At 36.2% G+C, this 18,651-nt stretch overlaps 1 protein-coding gene across 3 annotated transcripts in view; it reads right to left on the reverse strand.

Moving 5' to 3' along the window:
• PIP5K1B (phosphatidylinositol-4-phosphate 5-kinase type 1 beta) overlaps positions 1-18,651 on the reverse strand; it is a 370,177-nt gene that overhangs the window by 213,743 nt on the left and 137,783 nt on the right. For all 3 annotated transcript variants that reach the window (XM_049770950.1, XM_049770947.1, XM_049770949.1), the window contains exons 2-3: positions 15,944-16,027; positions 3,803-3,871 (exon numbers count right to left, since the gene is read on the reverse strand). In XM_049770950.1, coding sequence (XP_049626907.1) covers positions 3,803-3,852 — 50 coding nt within the window. In that variant the 5' untranslated portion in view covers positions 3,853-3,871; positions 15,944-16,027. The remainder of the gene's footprint in view (positions 1-3,802; positions 3,872-15,943; positions 16,028-18,651) is intronic.

Below are 18,651 nucleotides of genomic sequence, written 5' to 3' on the forward strand. Positions count from 1 at the left end.
ATACTATACCTGGGAAAAGTCCATATTCCCTCACAGCAAATGGAATGGGATACATATCCCAAGTGTTTCCTCAAGGCCAGAAAGCAGTGGTGGGATATAGTGACAAAACTCAATGAAATAAATGCTTCGCCAAGAATACTGCACCAGCAAAACTCACTTTCAGGTTTGAAGGAAGTATACATGGCTTCACAGATAAACAACAGCTCAAAAACTTTACAGACTCAAAACCAAGTGTTTCATGCCCTAAATACATGGTCAGATCAGAGGGCATATATACTTAATAACAAAGTTTCTCATTGGCTATCCACTGAAGTGAAAAATACAAACAATTATGAAGACATAATAAACCTCATAGTACATATATATACTTTCAGAAGCTATTCAAAGCTTTAACATTGAGAAGAGTGGTGCATGATCTCATGCCACAGAGGATGGCACAGATCCTAAAGAACAAAAACAATCAGTACTGGTGGGGGTGTGGAGAGAAATGAACACTCATTCACTGTTGGTGGGAATGCCCTATAGTTCAGCTTTTATGGAAAACAATATCGAGAATCTTCAAAAAACTGAAAATTGAGCTATTATATAATCCAGCTACACCACTCCTAGGGATATATCCTAGGAACACAAAAACACAATACAAACATGCCCTCCTCACATTATATTCATTGCAGCACTATTTATAATCACCAGAATCTGGAAACAACCCAGATACCCTTCAACAGATGAATGGCTAAAGAAACTGTGGTACATAAACACAATAGAATACTATACAGCCATCAGGAGAGATGAAGTCAGGACATTTTCTTTTACATGAATGGACATGAAAACTATTAAATTGATTGAAATAAGTCAGAGGAAAAGAGATAGACACAAAGTAGTCTCACTCATGTATGGGATATAAGAAAAATAAAAGACATTATTGTAATAATACCCAGAGACAATATAGATAAGAGCTGAAAAGACTGGCCCATGATATGAAGCTTACCACAAAGAGCAGTGAGTTCAGTTAGAGAAATAATTGCACTAACAATTATCATGACAATGAGTGAGAGAAGTAGAATGCCTATCTCGAATATAGGAAGGAAATGGAGGCCATTGGTGGTGGGAATGTTGCACTGCTGACAGGGGTGTTCTTTTTATGACTAAAGCCCAACTACAAATATGTTTGTAATCATGGTGCTTAAATAAAGATATTATTTTAAAAAAGGCAGGGGAAAAAAATAGAATAGTGGTACATGGGAACAAACAATTCCCAGTAATGTTTCTGAACATTACCTTGGTCGCTGGATACCATAAATTTACCAGAATCAAAGAATGGTGAGGTAAAACATATTTGAAAGTCTGAAAAGAAATTGTTATAAAAATGGGTCAGAGACAAGAAATCAGAGAGGCCTAAGAGAGGAAGAAAGGATATAGCTCCTACTAAAAATTGGTGTTATCGTTTTTTTTTTTCTTAAATACAAAGATAGCACTGAAGAGATAACTCAATAAATTAGAGTGCATGATTTATGGGCAGGAGGCCAGGTTCAGCCACCAGTACCATATGGTCCCGTAAACCCTCTCAAAAAAATTCCAAGGACCAAGTAGGTATGACCCCCCAACCCACAATAAATAAATAGAAAGATAGCAAATGTTTAATATGTTAGTGTTTGGCTGGAGAGTGAGTTCAATGGACTAACGTGTATGGTTGATATGAAGGAGGTCTGGGCTCCAACTGTAGCACCTGAATATCCTGGACTCTAAGCAGCATCAGGAAAAGCTCTTGAGCATTAAGGGTGACTCAGAGACAATGTGTTGGTGCAAAGTAGAGAGTCAATGAAAAGAATCCATATACTGGACACAAAACACTGTATACCAACAAGCGCCTTCTCAAGAATAAGAAGGGTTTCAAACAACTAACTTTCCTCAATATTATAATTACAGTGGCTGAGAGAAAAAGGCAGCCAATAATATCCATGTCCTAATCCATGGAGCCTATCAATATAAGGAGTTAAAGTTTATAAAGTTAAAGTTATATAAAGTCTATAAAATTTATGGAGTTAAAGTTGCATGGAGAAATTAGGCTTGAACTCAGTTAACTTCAAAAAAAAGCAACTATCTGGATTATCCAGGAGAGTTCTATGTGCTCACAGGATTTTCTAAGTAGCAGAATAATATAATCAGAGAAAGACTTAATTGGCCTCTGCTGACTTTAAAGTCTTCAGAAAATCAGGATATAAGAAATGTAGGCAGTGGAGCTAGAGCAATAATGTAGTGATTAAGGTGATTGCCTTGCACGTGGTTAAACTGAGTACTATTACTGCATCCCATATGTCCAGAGTCCATCAAGAGTGATTCCCTGAGTGCAGAGCCAGGAGTAATCCCTGAGCATTGGTGGAAGTAGTCCAAAAACAAAACAAACAAATGCACACAAACATACACACACAATCATCAGAAAAGTAATTCAGGCAGTACCTCAAAATTGGAAAAAGACAGCTGGCCCATAAAATGAAGAGGATAGAAATTGTACAAACTATCTTCTCAGATTACAATGCACTGAAATTAGAAGTGAAATAACTGCAAAGAGACATATAAAAATCTTTAACACTTGGAAATTAAACAGCTCACTACTGAACAACCAATGGTTCAGAGAAGAAATCAAAAGATTCCTAGAAACAAATGTGAATGAAGGCAGAAGTTATCAGAATTTGAGGGACATGGCAAGAGTGGTACTAAGAGGAAATTTTATAGCTTTGCAAGCAGACATTAGGCAGGAGAAAGGGGCCTACATAAATAGCCTAATCACACTGATTATAAAATTAGAAAGTCATCAACAAAATGAACTAAAACAGGTAGGCAGAAGGAAATTACAAAGTTTAGAACAGAAATTAATGAAGCAGAAAGAAAAAAAAAAGCCCTCTGCATGTCTGCATGCCTATATCTAATGCAGCACTATTTACAATAGCTAGAATCCGGAAATAACCCAGATGCTCAACAAAATGTGAATGACTAAGATACTGATACATATATAAAATGGAATTTTTTGCAGCCGTCAGAAAAATAAAGTCATGAAATTTGCCTATACCAGGGTAGACATGAAAACTATTAAGGTGAGTGAAATAATTTAGAGGGAGAAAGATAGACACAGATTAGTCTCCCTCACCTGTGGGATTTAAGAAAAATAAAAGACAGTATAGTAATAATACCCAGAGAAAATAGAAATAAGGGCTGGAATATGAATATGAAGTTTACCGCAAAGATTGGTGAGTGCAGTTAGAGAAATAACTACACCAACAACTATATGACAATGGTAGAGAGTGAGATAAATGGAATGCTGTCTCAAAGACAGGCAGGTGGTGGGGGAGGAGGAGATGGGAGACATTGGTGGAAGGAAGGTTGCAACTGGTGAAGGGCTGGTGTTCTTTTTATGACTGAAACCCAACTAAATATGTTTGTAATCATGGTGCTAAATAAAGATATTAAAAATGCAAGCAATTATGTAGATCAAGTTTTACAACCAAATAGCCACAGTTACTTAAATAAAAAACTGGAAAAGACAGAAATGGGCATTTCTCCCAGATTATTCAGAAAGGAACACAAACTGTAGATATCTGGATATTGACACAGTAAGACTCATGTCAGGTTTGTGTATTGCAAATGTTTTGTTTTGTATTTATATTGTTTAAGCCACTTATACCAAAAGAATACCAAGGCAGTGATCAAAATATTGTCTTGGAGGAAGAAAAGGCATATGATAATATTAACATTACAAGTAATAAAAATGATCCTCTTGACTAAAGAAAAAAGACAAAATTCTTACCTTCTTATAGGTTTTTTCTTCATTTTGTTTTCCAGGTGCTGCATCTCCATTTTCAGCAGCAGACGACATCTATAAGGAAAAAAAAAAAAACCATTAGAGCTCTACTCTGTGATACAATATGCGAGCCATATTGTTGACTAGAGGATCTATTTTGGCCAACTATGTTGTTGTTATTACCGCTGGGCTTCCAAGAAAGTAAGATAGTTCTCAGAAAACTAAAAAAAAAAAATATGTTCTCCAATCATTCCAAAATAAATCTCCTAAAGTTTTTGGTAAATGTTTATTCCTGATGCTTAAGATAGTATGGAAGTTTGAGCCCACATCATATACATAAAGACATTTAAAATAAAAAACAACATTTTATTTTCTGCTTAAAGACCTTTGCTGTACAGCATAGAGAGAACAGGTATATAATTATCATTTTACTACAAAGGCTCATAATAATTTACTAGGGATCTTATACAGGATTACAGGTAAAGATTATGACAGGAAATTACTGAGTCCAATGGAAACACTTCAAAACATTATATTTGAATGCCTTTTACCTTTTACCACATCTACATTAACCTCTCAGTTTTTCTGTCCATAGGGGTTCCTGAATACAAAGTGTGAACATCCTATGGTGCTCAGTCACATGAGGCACCACACTCTGCTTGAATAATGAAAATGGCCGGATAAAACTCTTTAAAATACCTTTTTTCTCTAGATAATGCCTTCTTTTAGGACCTGAAGTACATGACCAGCCAGATCATCAAAGTAACAACCAAGACTTACAAATTTTTACCACAGGGCCTAAGCATCGAACATGTTCAACCAAACTAAAATGCCCTTGCTCTTATACCCTCTCTTCAATACTTCGTATTTTTGTTGTTGGTGGTGTTTGATTGTTGGTTTGTTTTGTTTTTCCTATTCTCTCTTCTTGTCTCACTCTTCTTCCACCTTCTCCTCCTCATTATCATCAATTCAATCTATGTCAAATAAAAACCACATGGTTACCTCCTCTATAGGAAAGGAAAGCTGACATATAGGGTGCTGTGGACAAAACTGAATAGGGTAAACACCTATATAGATAGACCTCACTAACACAATGGTCAGTACTGGAGACACGAAACCCATACATACCCAAAAGTTGACCTATTAGTTTCCTTTCCTTACAAGTACTATACTTAGTACTCAGCGCACCTCTTGCCCTCCACACCTCTCTACATTAACATACACCTAATCTAATTTTTTTTTGTTTTGTTTTTGTTTTTAGGTCACACCCGGCGGTGCTCAGGGGTTATTCCTGGCTGTCCACTCAGAAATAGCTCCTGGCAGGCACGGGGGACCATATGGGACACCGGGATTTGAACCAACCACCTTTGGTCCTGGATCGGCTGCTTGCAAGGCAAACACCGCTGTGCTATCTCTCCAGGCCCACCTAATCTAATTTCTATATGTTTATATGTGGGCAGGAGCACACAGAGATAGGAATCCTCCTTAAGGGACAAATCTAAACCACAAACAACCCATACCTATACCCTATATAACCTCTCCCATATACTATTCCCTCTCCCTTCTCCAGAAATCCATCTATTCCTTCACCCCTCAATCCCACCCTAGATATCCCCACCACACTATAACTCTTCACCCTCAGTTCTTAATCCAGTAGGCATCAAGACTGACTTCCTACCCCAACGAGCCAGTAGCCACTACCCAAGTGAAGAGACATCCACTCAAACTCTCACCTCCTTTCTGGCAAGAAAATACAACCAACACCCCAACTGACCCATGCAGTGTGGCCCTCCTAATCACCTCTCCCTAATGTGGACTGTGGCTTGATATGGGAACTAGCTCCAAAGGACCCCCACTGCAAGAACTCTACTCAAGCAAGACCTCCCTGCCTGGACCCCACACCTCACAAGGAAATCTCAAAAGACAATGGGGAAGCCTATATTTTCATCATAAGTATAGACCTATATAACACAACCTCTTATCCTGTTTTTCCACAAATATAAAGTGATCTCCTGTATCACTTTCCCCTTTTTTCTTTGTTTTGTTTTGTTTTCTCTTTTCTTTTTTATTCTTGTAAGTTTCTTTTGTTTGTTTGTTTTGTTTTATTTTAGTTTTTGTTATTTGATTTGATTTGTTTTTGCTTCTTTTGGGTCACTCCTGGCAGCACTCGGAGGGTGCTCCTGACTCTATGCTTGGAGAATGCCCAGGGTGGGCATGGGGGACCATGGGAGATGCCGGGATCTGAGCCACTGTCCTTCTACAGGAAGGACAGACACCTTCTCTCCGTGCTATCTCTCCCGGCCCCACTTTATTCCTTTAATTACGTCTTTTATTTAATCTTTTTTTTAAAGGAACTTTTTTTTCCTTTAGATATGTGTGAGCATATATATTCTTAGTTTTTGTCAGGTGTCTGTTTTCTTTTCTCTCCACCCCAAATCCACCAGCAATATAATGTAGCACCACTTCCTCCTTCAAAGACATATTAAACAAAGGGGAAATTGTATGTGTAAAAACAAGCTCTCATCTACTAGGGATAAGAACTCATACTTGTTTACAACACAGGGACATCTCCCACCCTGAACGTATGTCATGTGGAAACAACTTAGGTTCCAGGGAACTAGACACTGAACCATCCAGCCTTGACTCCTGGATCCCAGACATAGAAATGACAGAGTTCTCCACAACAGCTCCAGGAGCCAAATCCCCTCCAGGGCATTCATAATGCTGCTCTGACGCCAACATGCACCAGCTCTAAATTGATAACCTGACAATGAGGAAATGGGAACAACTTGATCTAAGAGCAAGTTGTCCTTCCTCTTCAGCTAACAATAAAACAAAATCAGAAAACATGTCACCCTTTGATCTGTGCAAAAGCCAAGATTGCTATGTACAGATGACTGGTTGTTACAACCAGGACTGGACAGTACGCATCCAGGGACCAACAACAACAACAACAACAACAACAGCAACAAAAAGCTCTAGCCTAGCTTTTGGTCTACGATCTGTTCAACAAACAAGATCTCTGCAACTGAACGGGTCTTCCGGAAACATAACGAAAGACCTTATCCCAGGCTCCATCCTAGGAGCCAACTACAGAAGATGGATTAAAACAACACTGAAGAAGCATAACTGCTAGAACCATAAAGAAAGACTTCATCATAAGCTCCATTCCTTGAGCTGCACAGTCACCAAGATCTCTAGATACAGAGGTCTGATTTTACCATCCAAGACGAAGCAGAAGTCTTCCATATACCACGAAAGCACACTGAGGGGAGAGTAAATGATCATGCAAGCAGTCTATAGTTAATCCCATAACAGTATACTTCAGGGGTGGAGAAACCCTGTACCTCCTAGGCCAAGGGAATTCCCTCTACAATATCCCCAATAGTTATTGTGCCTATGAAGGGGGAAACAGGAAAAAAAAAAGCACAAAACAATCATTTTTCCATTTATTTATTTATTGATTGATCGAATTTTTTGACGTCTTTATTTTGGAGTAGAGATTGAAGTTGATGTCTCCAATATTATTTTATTTTATCTTATCTTTCTTTTTCTTTTTGCACTCCAGCATGATTTGATTTCAGAACTGAGACTATTGTGTGGTGCTTGTCTTTATTGCTGTAGTGCTCACTGGATATTTAATTTGATATTTCTTTCTGTATTGTTGTGGTGTTTCAATTACCTTTTCACATCCTCTCTCAAACTGAGGTTGAAAGCCTCTAGATGGGCTCCGCCCATTTTCAGCGTATTTGACTTCTTTTTCTTCTTATTTTGTACCCCAATCTATTGCTTTTCTTTCCTTCAAACAAGACCACATAACTCAATTTATCTAGCTCCACCTCTTAAATAGAGGGGGAAACAAGGGAGGGTACCAGGACCAAACAGATATGTGATCACTAATAGTAAGCTAGACCAAGAGGGGACCACCTACTCTAGCAGCTTGGGGGTGATGGTGGGGTATATGGGTTGCAGAAAGGGAATTGGGATGGGGGAGGACATCTTTGGTGATGGGTATTCCCCTGATTCAATGTTAATATGTACCTAAAATACTGTGAAAGATATGTAAGCCATTATGATAAAAAAATTGTGTTTTAATCAGAAATGTTCTTTGACTTACATGTATTATTATATTACATTAATTATATTATGTTATGTTATGTTACTATATTATGTTATGTTAACTTATCTCAATATGTTAATCAATTTTGTCTCTTAAATAAATTCTTTTTTTTTTGTTCTATCTATCTATCTATGTATCTATGTATCTATCTATCTATCTATCTATCTATCTATCTATCTATCTATTTATGTATCTATTGGTTTTTATTTATTTATTTATTTATTTATTTATTTTGGTTTTTGGTTTTTGGGCCACACCCGGCGGTGCTCAGGGGTTACTCCTGGCTGTCTGCTCAGAAATAGCTCCTGGCAGGCATGGGGGACCATATGGGACACCGGGATTCGAACCAACCACCTTTGGTCCTGGATTGGCTGCTTGCAAGGCAAACGCCACCACTGTGCTATCTCTCCGGGCCCTTGAATAAATTCTTACAATAAAAAAAGACCTTTGCTGTAACAATATTTGGGAAGTACTAAAAATTATGAGTCAAATAATTTTGGCCTAATTTGCTTCTATCTTTTGGCTTATTCATGTTAAAATATTTTTTATAGAAATCAAACCACCATTTTACTAAAGTATTCTCATTTGATTAAAAAATTTGCCATACTGTTTGTTCTGTAAGAAACACCTGACCATAAGACACATAGTTTTTAGATGCTCTCCTCCCCTGCAATCAGGCTTCAGCTCCAGGCAGCATTTGCTCCATAAAATACACTTTTAGGGAGGATAAAGTGCATCTGATGGTACGAAAAATACAGTAATTGCAAAAGAAAAATTTTAGTTATAAGATACACAACTATATGGATACAGTGCATACTATTACCTGAGTTAATAATGCTTATATTGAAGAATAGAGGTAATTTGCAAATATTAAAATTTTTAGTTGTGGTTCCTTGAAAACTTCAACCTATTCTTAGGATAGATTTCTAGAATCACTAGTCCATAAAAGGGGATTGAAACTTGACAGCTGGAGCCCGGAGAGATAGGACAGTGGTAAGGTACTTGCCTTTCACATGGCTGATCCAGGTTCAGTCCCTGGTATCCTATACAGTCCCCTGATATCTCCAGTATGATTCTTGAGTGCAGATCCAGTAGTAACCCCTGAACACCATCAGGTGTAACCCAAAAGCATCCTCCAAAAGTTAACTGCTTTTAAAATATGTACGTTTATAGTGGTTTTCATATTTATAGGTGTTTTTTTTTTTTTTGCTTTATTTTTCTTGAGCCACACTCAGTGATACTCAGTGGTTACTCCTGGCTATGCACTTAGAAATCATTCCTGGCTTGGGTGACCATATGGGTCGCTGGGGGATCGAACCATGGTCTGTCCAAGGTTAGCGCATGCAAGGCAAACAACTTACTACTGTAGAACCACTCCATCCCCTATAGTTTCGATGCACAAAATTTCTGCACCCTTATCACAAAATGCCCAAGAACCCCTCACCACTGCTCTTGAATCACTTCTAGATAATTGGTAGTTTTTACTGTCATACTCTTTAATTTTCTTCCAAGAGCAATCCAATTTTACTTTATTTTCAAAAGCAAAAGGGATCTGTTGTAATCCAAACTTATAAATGACTATTATTTGTTTTTTTTTTTGTTTTTTTTTTGTTTTTGTTTTTGTTTTTTGGGTCACACCCGGCAGTGCTCAGGGGTTACTCCTGGCTCTATGTTCAGAAATCGCTCCTGGCAGGCATGGGGTACCATATGGAATGCAGGGATTTGAACCACCGACCTTCTGCACGCAAGGCCTTACCTCTATTCTATCTCTCCGGCCCCATAAATGACTATTATTTGTATTAAAATTACTATTATTTTGAAGGATGAAGAAAAGCATCTCCTAAAAAATAAAGGGAAAAAAAGCATCTCTGGTTTTGATTTGCATCTTTGAAAATTATAAGTAAACGTATTTTGCTTACTTTGTAGATTTCACTATTACTTTAGAATTTTCTATTGTTTTGCCTATTTAGTAGGTTTCCTCAATTTTACATACTGAGGCAGTATGAAACTATACTCCAGAAATCAAAGAGAATTAGAAAACAATGATCAATCATTAAAATTTGATTAACAGGGAAGTATTCTGTTTATGACTGAAACCCAACTACAAACATGCTTGTAATCATGGTGCTTAAATAAAGATTTATATAAAAATAACTTCCCCATGCTTCATAAAAGCTTTGCAATCTATTATAGTTCTGATTGTTTATTTTAATTTTTACTTTTATTTCTCTGTTGGGATTAAGTCCACAAATGTATCTCTAAGTTAAGTTCTAGAACATTTTTTCTTTGTTGTCTTCAATGTCTTTAATGGTTTATAGCTTTATAATTAGATCTTTGATTTATATGAATATATGTTCATTTATCTGTAGAATTTTAAATGGTTTATCATAAATTGAAAGGAGACTAATGTGTGGCTTTATTTCTGGACTTTTAATTCTGTTGATCCCTGTGTTTTTTTCCCAATACTATAGAGTTATATTTATGTCATTTTTGGGTATCATTTGAAATCAGGTAATATGATTCCTCCATTTTTCTTGTCAGTCATTTCATAATGGCTATAGCTACTGGAGGGAGGTATTTATGATTCCACATAAACATTATTATTTTTGTCCATTTTCTAATAAAAATTAACTGGAATTTAAAAATAAATAAAAATTGATTTACAAAGGAAAAGTAATTATGTAGGTGGATATTTAGCTGATATCTGACCCCTGAATAAACAAAGGTTTTTATACAATAAAAACATTCTTGAAAAAACTAATTTGACTATTCCAAATAATCAATTCTTTTGTCAAAATGAATCATGACAATAAAAAATGAAGCATCAAGCTGGAAAATACTGGCAATGGATGTGACAAAAGTTAATAACTTCCAAACATAAAAAATATTATTTAAATTCTACAGATCCCTTCTATTTCTCTCACCTATTCAAGGTCATATTCTGCAATTTTCTATTTTCCCCCTCATCAGCAACTTTTCACTCTATTTCATTTCCATTAGCATTCTGTCATTTCTTAAATTTCACAAAATAAAGACTTGATTTCACACTCTCCTCACTTCCTTAATTTCCCTTGTAGCAAAACTCTTAAAAAGATGCTCTCAGACTCTCTCTTAAAAACATGTTCACCAGAATTTTGTTCTATTACTATCCTGAAAATATCCTCTCAAGGTGACAAATGAACTCTAGTTATCAAATCTATACTGATGAATTCCAAGTAATGTATAGAATTTACATTTAACATTTTATATATATTATATATAGAGATTTATATATATTTTATGTATAGAATTTACATTAAACATTACAAGTTTAGAATTTTGATACATATTTTTTCACTAAGAAAGTAAAACAGGCATTTTATTTGAAATACATATATATACATATGAGAAATATATAGAGAAAGACAAAAACTATCACCTTTAATCCAACAATCTGGAAGTAATAATTATTGATATTTAGCTATTTTGTTATACATTTGAATTTTCCAAATATACTATTATTAGTAGTATAAATTATAGTTTAACACCTAATGGTGATCAGGGCTTACTCCTGTTTTAACCAAAGGGATCACTCCCGGTAGTGTTCGATACTTCATATGGAGTGCAGCAGACTAGACTCAGATTAAATACATCCAAGTCAAGTGCTTTACCTGGTATATTATCTCTCTGCTCCTGAAAAAGTATATTTTTTAAGAAAATTGAGATCAAACATTCTATCAATTTTTCCTTTTAAAGCTTTCCTTTTCATTAAACTTAATGTCATTTTTGAGTCATTAGACAATGAGGTGTCAGAATGATTTTTTCTATCTAACCCTCAATGAATTATTATGATATCATAACTTATTATTTTAAAAATACATTTTGGTACATTAATGTGCAGATTATGTTGAAAATAAGTCTATGCACTATTTTTCTCTAGAGTATTTATAATACTCTCATGGACATATATATACAAATATATAAAATTCTGGAAGATGCAATAACATGAGTTATTGAGTATGTTGCATTAAATTATGGTCATAAATCAATTTTAGATCCAGAGAAAAAATCCTGGAATAAATTTGGAATAGATGTATATTTGATATAAGTCTTCCAACTTTCTTTTTTTTTATTTAACCAACTTTATTACATACATGCTTATATTTGGGTTTCAGTCATGTAAAGAACACCACCCATCACCAGTACAAGATTCCCATCACCAATGTCCCTAATCTCCCTCCTCCCCACCCGACCCCTGCCTGTACTCTAGACAGGCTTTCCATTTCCCTCGTACATTCTCATTATTAGGATAGTTCAAAACGTAGTTATTTCTCTAACTAAACTCATTCCTGTTTGCGGTGAGCTTCATGAGGTGAGCTGTAACTTCCAGCTCTTTTCTCTTGTGTGTCTGAAAATTATTATTTCAAGAGTGTCTTTCATTTTTCTTAAAACCCATAGATGAGTGAGACCATTCTGCATCTTTCTCTCTCTCTCTGACTTATTTCACTCAGCATAATAGATTCCATGTACATCCATGTATAGAAAAATTTCATGACTTCATCTCTCCTGACAGCTGCATAATATTCCATTGTGTATATGTACCACAGTTTCTTTAGCCATTCATCTGTTGAAGGGTATCTTGGCTGTTTCCAGAGTCTAGCTATGGTAAATAGTGCTGCAATGAATATAGGTGTAAGGAAGGGGTTTTTGTATTGTATTTTTGTGTTCCTAGGGTATATTCCTACCCATCAGATAAGGGGCTAATCTCCAAAATATACAAGGCACTGAAAGAAATTTACAAGGAAAAAACATCTAATTTCATCAAAAAATGGGGAGAAATGCACACTTTGACAAAGAAGAAATACATATGGTCAAAAGACACATGAAAAAATGCTCCACATCACTAATCATCAGGGAGATGCAAATCAAAACAACTATGAGGTACCACCTCACACCTCAGAGATTGGCACACATCACAAAGAATGAGAACAAGCAGTGTTGGCAGGGATGTGGAGAGAAAGAAACTCTTATCCACTGCTGGTGGGAATGCCGTCTAGTTCAACCTTTATGGAAAGCAATATGGAGATTCCTTCAAAAACTGGAAATCGAGCTCCCATACGACCCAGAATAATTTTTATCATAAAATGTACCACAAATTTACTAGTGAACATTTAACATATTCCTTATTTTTCTTTATTAGAACTAAAACTTCACTTTATATTCTTTTTTTCTTTTTCTTTTTAAAAGGACTGGGAAGCACCCACAGGACTCGAACCTCCAGAGGTGATTGGTTTCAAAGCAAAGCTTTGTGACAGCGAAGTAACTGCTGAGCTACGGCCAGTCCACTTTATATTCTCTAATAGTACATCTCATTAGAGCTGACACAGATTTATAGAATAATGACTGGCAAAAGTAGCACACTATCCTAGTGATTATACCAGCATTATATATTTTCATTTAAAAATCTAGAGGAGGGGAGGGAGTTCAGAGGTCAGCAGTTTGATCCTTTGCATTTTCTGGTGACCACACCCCCTGTGTGTTCTTGGTGGTCCCAGGTCATTCACTGAATCTTAGCATTAAAATCTCTGGTTGCTTGGTTAAATAGCCCTTAGGCCTCCTGAAAACTGCTTGAGAAGCCCAAATAAACAAAACCCAACAAAACATTATGTTAATTTACATCTAGGCAAAGAAAGTAATTTATTCTGCATTTATATAATGAACAAAAGAACTGAGAATTTTTGTCATGTTGGTTTCATTCTTCATATTTCTTTTTTAAAAAATTTGTTTGGTTTTGGGCCACACCCAGTGGTGTTCAGGGTTTACTCCTGGTTCTGTGCACAGGTATAACTTTTGGCCATCTGGGGATACCATATATGGTGCTGAAAATAAAAACTAGACTGATTATATGCAAGGCAAGCACCCTACCTGTTGTGTTATTGCTTTGGCACTTCATTTATAAATGCTCTGTTGAAACTTTCACTTTATTTCTCTATTAGGTATGTTTGTGATTCAAATTTCATATATATTCATAATAAAAAGAGATTTCCTTTAACCTTTCCACTGTCTTATAGAGTCAATAGAATGAAGATATTCCTAAAGAATATGCCTCCCTCATTTCATTTTAAAACCAAGAAATGACAAGAACAACTCTTAGGAGTACTTGAACAAACAGCATTGACAAGAGGCCAGTAATTCACATGAATAAAAGACAGGTGTCCCCAAGGTTTTTTAAATTACTTTGTAAATCACTCATTACTGACATAGAGGAATAAAAGGGTAAATGGTTTTTAAAGGAAAAACTTCCTTTAAGCAGCACAAAACATACTCATGACAGAGAGAGGTCCTGAAATGTCACCTGGATTCAAAGGTTGTTACAGACATTTACTAAATAACCAAGATGATCCAGGTACAAGAAGTATAGTAATGTCTGAGGATATTTTGGTAGTAGCAAATGGCTATCAAAATGATCACAGTGGTAATTATTATTTGTTCCTAAAATCTGTTCCTAGACTTAGAATGTTTCAATACGAGTTCAAGAATATCCATTTAAACTATGAAAGTGAAGGTAAATATGTATTGAACATATTGTTTTTTTAATTACAAAATTAAAGAGACAGTATAGGGGTAAAAATTTTGCCTTGTACATGGCAGAACCTGGTTCAATCCCCGGCATTGCATATGTCCAAGTACTGCCAAAAATGACCCCTGAGCATTGCTATATATAGCCCCCAAATAAAACAAAAATGAAAAATAAAAAACATTGTGATCACATATACTAAATATGCATATAAAAAGGAAGAAAAATTACAGAAGTACATTATTGATAGATTGTTTTCACCATATCTTGGGGGAGAGTTTTATACACTAATTTTATTATTTTTCATAATAATTTTTAATGTAATAACTTTGGCTAATATCCTAAAGTTTACATAGATTACATTCTAATCACCTATGTCCAGTTCCAATATTTTTATATTTTTAAAGTGCAATTTTTTTCTTTCATACTACATTTATTGAGGTATTGGTATTGCAACACTGTTTATGGTAGTTTTATGCATAGATCTTTCTAAAACAGAACACCACCCCAGTATGTCTTCTTTCCTCCACCAGTGTCCCAACATTTCCTCTCTTCCACCTCTGGTCCCACTCCATCCACCCTCCAAAGTAGTTCTGTGGACCAATTACCCAGTTCTGCTGCAGTCATTTGTTGTTCTCTTACTATTTATCTTTATATACCACACATATACCATTCTGTATATGTTCCTCTCCTTCTGTCTGACTTTACTCAGTACAGATGCTTTGGGTATTTATTTTCATTGTCTGCTATTTTCAAGTATTTTACAATGAGTACTACTACATTTAAAAGAAAGCGCTACAGTTATTTAAAAACTCAGTTAGGGGTCAGAGCAATAGCACAGTGAGGAGGGTGTTTGCTTTGCATGTGGCCTACCTTGGTTCAATATCTGGCATCCCACCTGGTTCCTAAGCCTGCCAGGAGTGACTTCTGAATGAAGAGCCAGACTGTGAGGATCCAAGGAATGGCAACAAAGGAGGCAACAATCAGGTATTAAATGCCCAGAGAGGCAGTGGGTGTGGCTCAGAAATCAGAAACAAATCAATCAATCAAAACTCAATTGGGGCTGGAGTGATAATATACCAGGTAGGGTATTTGCCTTGCATGCACTTGACCCAGGTTCTAATTGAAAGTATTCCATGTGACTCCCGAGCAATGCCAGGAGTAATTTCTGAGTGCAGAGTTGGGAGTAAACCTTGAGTATCACTGGTATGGCACCAAAAACAAAACAAAACTAATTACTTAAAAATAACCACAGTAATTAATAGAGGAGATTTTTGTCTCTGTTTTGCCTCTAAGGCATTATGACACTCACAAAATTTCCTATGCTCCTATTTTCTTGTTACTGAAGTTTGATAATGTCAAAGCAAAAGGTCAGGAACTAAATACAGGATTTAGAACATCGGTAAATGACATACAGTAAGAAAACAAAGGACTATACAATTAGTCATTAATATAAGCTCTATTTTCTTACCTTTTAATTAGAATGGCAAGTCATCTGTAGCTGGTCATGACTGATGGTCTATTCATTGTTAAGACTATTTTCTTTCACAGATTCCTGTTAAAATAAAAATTACTGGTCATTATGGATTCATATCCCTAATTCAACTCCCCAAAATGATCAACAATGATCATACAATCAGTTAAAATGAACGTAAAATCTGTAAGATAAAGGTGAGGAAATAGGACATCAGCAGTATCCTATAGAATGCATTATAGAAAATAGAAAGAACACAAAGCATGTGACCTCACATCAAGTCACTGATTACTCTGTACACTATCCAGTTTGACTGTGAGGACCCAAGAAATGGTAACAAAGGAGGCAACAATCAGGTATTAAATGCCCAATGCTTCATAAGATAAATCAATAGCTCAAATAATCCAAGGAATGGGGCCATTGAGGAAGGAATAAACATTTCTCTTATGATCAAGGAGATTGATCCTTGTACATGAGGGCAAATTTTCAAGTATTCCTATGTATAAGTCTTAATAAGAGTTGTACAGATCAATGTTTCTCAATCTTTTTTTCAGATGATGGTTCCCTTACAACTTTTTCTTTTTGTGGCTTTGAGTTCTACCATTCTATTTATATGACTTCACACTTTGAATATCCTAGGGAACCCAAAGGAACGTAAGGGCCTACTTGAGAAACTCAGTTCAATGGACAGTTCCATAAACAATTCCACAAATCCCTTGCTATAAGTATGCTTTTTTACAGAATAGATTTTTGTTCACTGTGACCAATTTTCAAAATACTATGGCATGGAATAAAAATCATATCCCAACCTTACCTCACCCAGGATTAAAGTTTATTATACATCTTTTCCAAATCTTCCCTTTGCTGGTTAAAACACACACACACACACACACACACACACACACACACACACACACACACACACTTATCCTACCTCTACTCTTAGCAATATATTTTAAAGATTTTCTTTTCAAAATCTACCTCATTTTTAAGTAACTCCACCAAATTCTGCAGGATTGACAAATTACAGCCCTATAATGGGTTATGTCTGTTTGCTTTGGTGCCACACCTGACCTTCTGATTAGGTTTTACTACTGGCTCTGCACTCAGGGATTACTTCTATTATGCTCAGAGAATCATGTGTGGTGTTGGGGACCAAATCCAGGCAGGCCATATGCAAGGTAAGTAAGTATCCGACTCACTGTCCTATTGTTCTGGTCAAGCACCTTTTATTTGGATGAACTTTCAAGTAGCTTCAGATTTGCTGCCATAACCAAAGCAGGAACAAACAATCTTATCCAAACATCTTTAAAGTTCTAGTACTTTTATTTCTGTGGGAAAGAATCCTCTAAGTTGGGGCCAAACCTACATTAGCCATTTGAAGGACATTAACCATTTGAAGGACTATATCTGTGTTTCTTTGTGTAAAAAGGTCAAAGTAACTAGGGCTTGAAGAGAATCTGCTTGTTGATATTCTCATAAATACTGATACTTGACATTTTTTAACAAGTTTGCCAGAAGGCTGGAGCAATAGTATAGTGGGTCTTCGTATGTGCCTGACCCAGGTGGGAAACCCGTCATCCCATATGGTCTCCAAGCCTGCTAGGAGTAGTTTCTAAGTGCCTTGGCCAGGAGTAACCCCTGAGAGTCTCTGGGTGTGAGAAAAAAATAAAGTGTTTGCCAGTCTAGGAAACAACAAAATCATGCAATTTGTGGCAACATGTATGAAAATAGAGGATATTATGCTGAGTGAAGTCTGTCAGAAGGACAGGGTCAGGTACAGAATGATTTGTCTTATATGTTGAATTTAAAGATACCCAAAGAATAGCAACAATGGGGGAAACTGATCCACACAACTGAGTTGGAGGAGTCTGAGGGAGAGGGGCTTGGAGTTATTGTCAGAGTAAGATAGGTACACTGATGATGGGTCTGGTATTGGAATCATGTCCATTAGAAACACTTATTAATAATATTGTAACCCCCAAAATAAAATAATTTTTTAGAAGTCTGTCATAATAGCCAAAATATGGAAACAACCTAAGTGTCCAAAAAGAGATGACTGGATAAAGAAACTGTGGTACACAATGGAATACTACTTAGCCATAAGAAAATATAACTTTATGTAATTTGCTACTACAGGGAGGGACCTAAGAGTATCATGTTGACTGAAGTTAGTTAGAAGGAGAGAAACAGACACCGAATGACCTCTCTTATATATGGGATATAAAAAAACATAATGGTGGGTGCCAGAGTGATAGCGCAGTGGTAGGATGTTTGCCTTGCATACGGCTGACTCGGGATGGACCTGGGTTCAATTCCCCACATCTCATATGGTCCCACAAGCGTGCCAGGAGAAATTTCTGAGTGCAGAGCCATGAGTAACCCCTGAGAATCGCTGGGTGTGGCCCCAAAACAAAAACAAACAAGAAACATAATGGTGGAATATTGAACACCCAAAGACAATGGATACAAAGAACATGAAAACTGATATTCAGTAGAAAATAAGCCCTTTGAGGCTGTTAAATAAGACAGGGTGAGGGCAGTGAGAAGCATCTATGGTGGAGGAAAGTGTTCAACCAGGAGGAGAAGGTGGTGCTGAGAGGCAATAAAGTGTTATGTATAAAACCTGATCAGCAACAGTGCAAAATAAAAACAACACAAAATGTAAAGAAAAAGCAAGAAAGAAAGAAAGAAAGAAAGAAAGA

Source organism: Suncus etruscus, chromosome 3 (assembly GCF_024139225.1).
Source record: "Suncus etruscus isolate mSunEtr1 chromosome 3, mSunEtr1.pri.cur, whole genome shotgun sequence".
NCBI classification, from domain to species: domain Eukaryota; kingdom Metazoa; phylum Chordata; class Mammalia; order Eulipotyphla; family Soricidae; genus Suncus; species Suncus etruscus.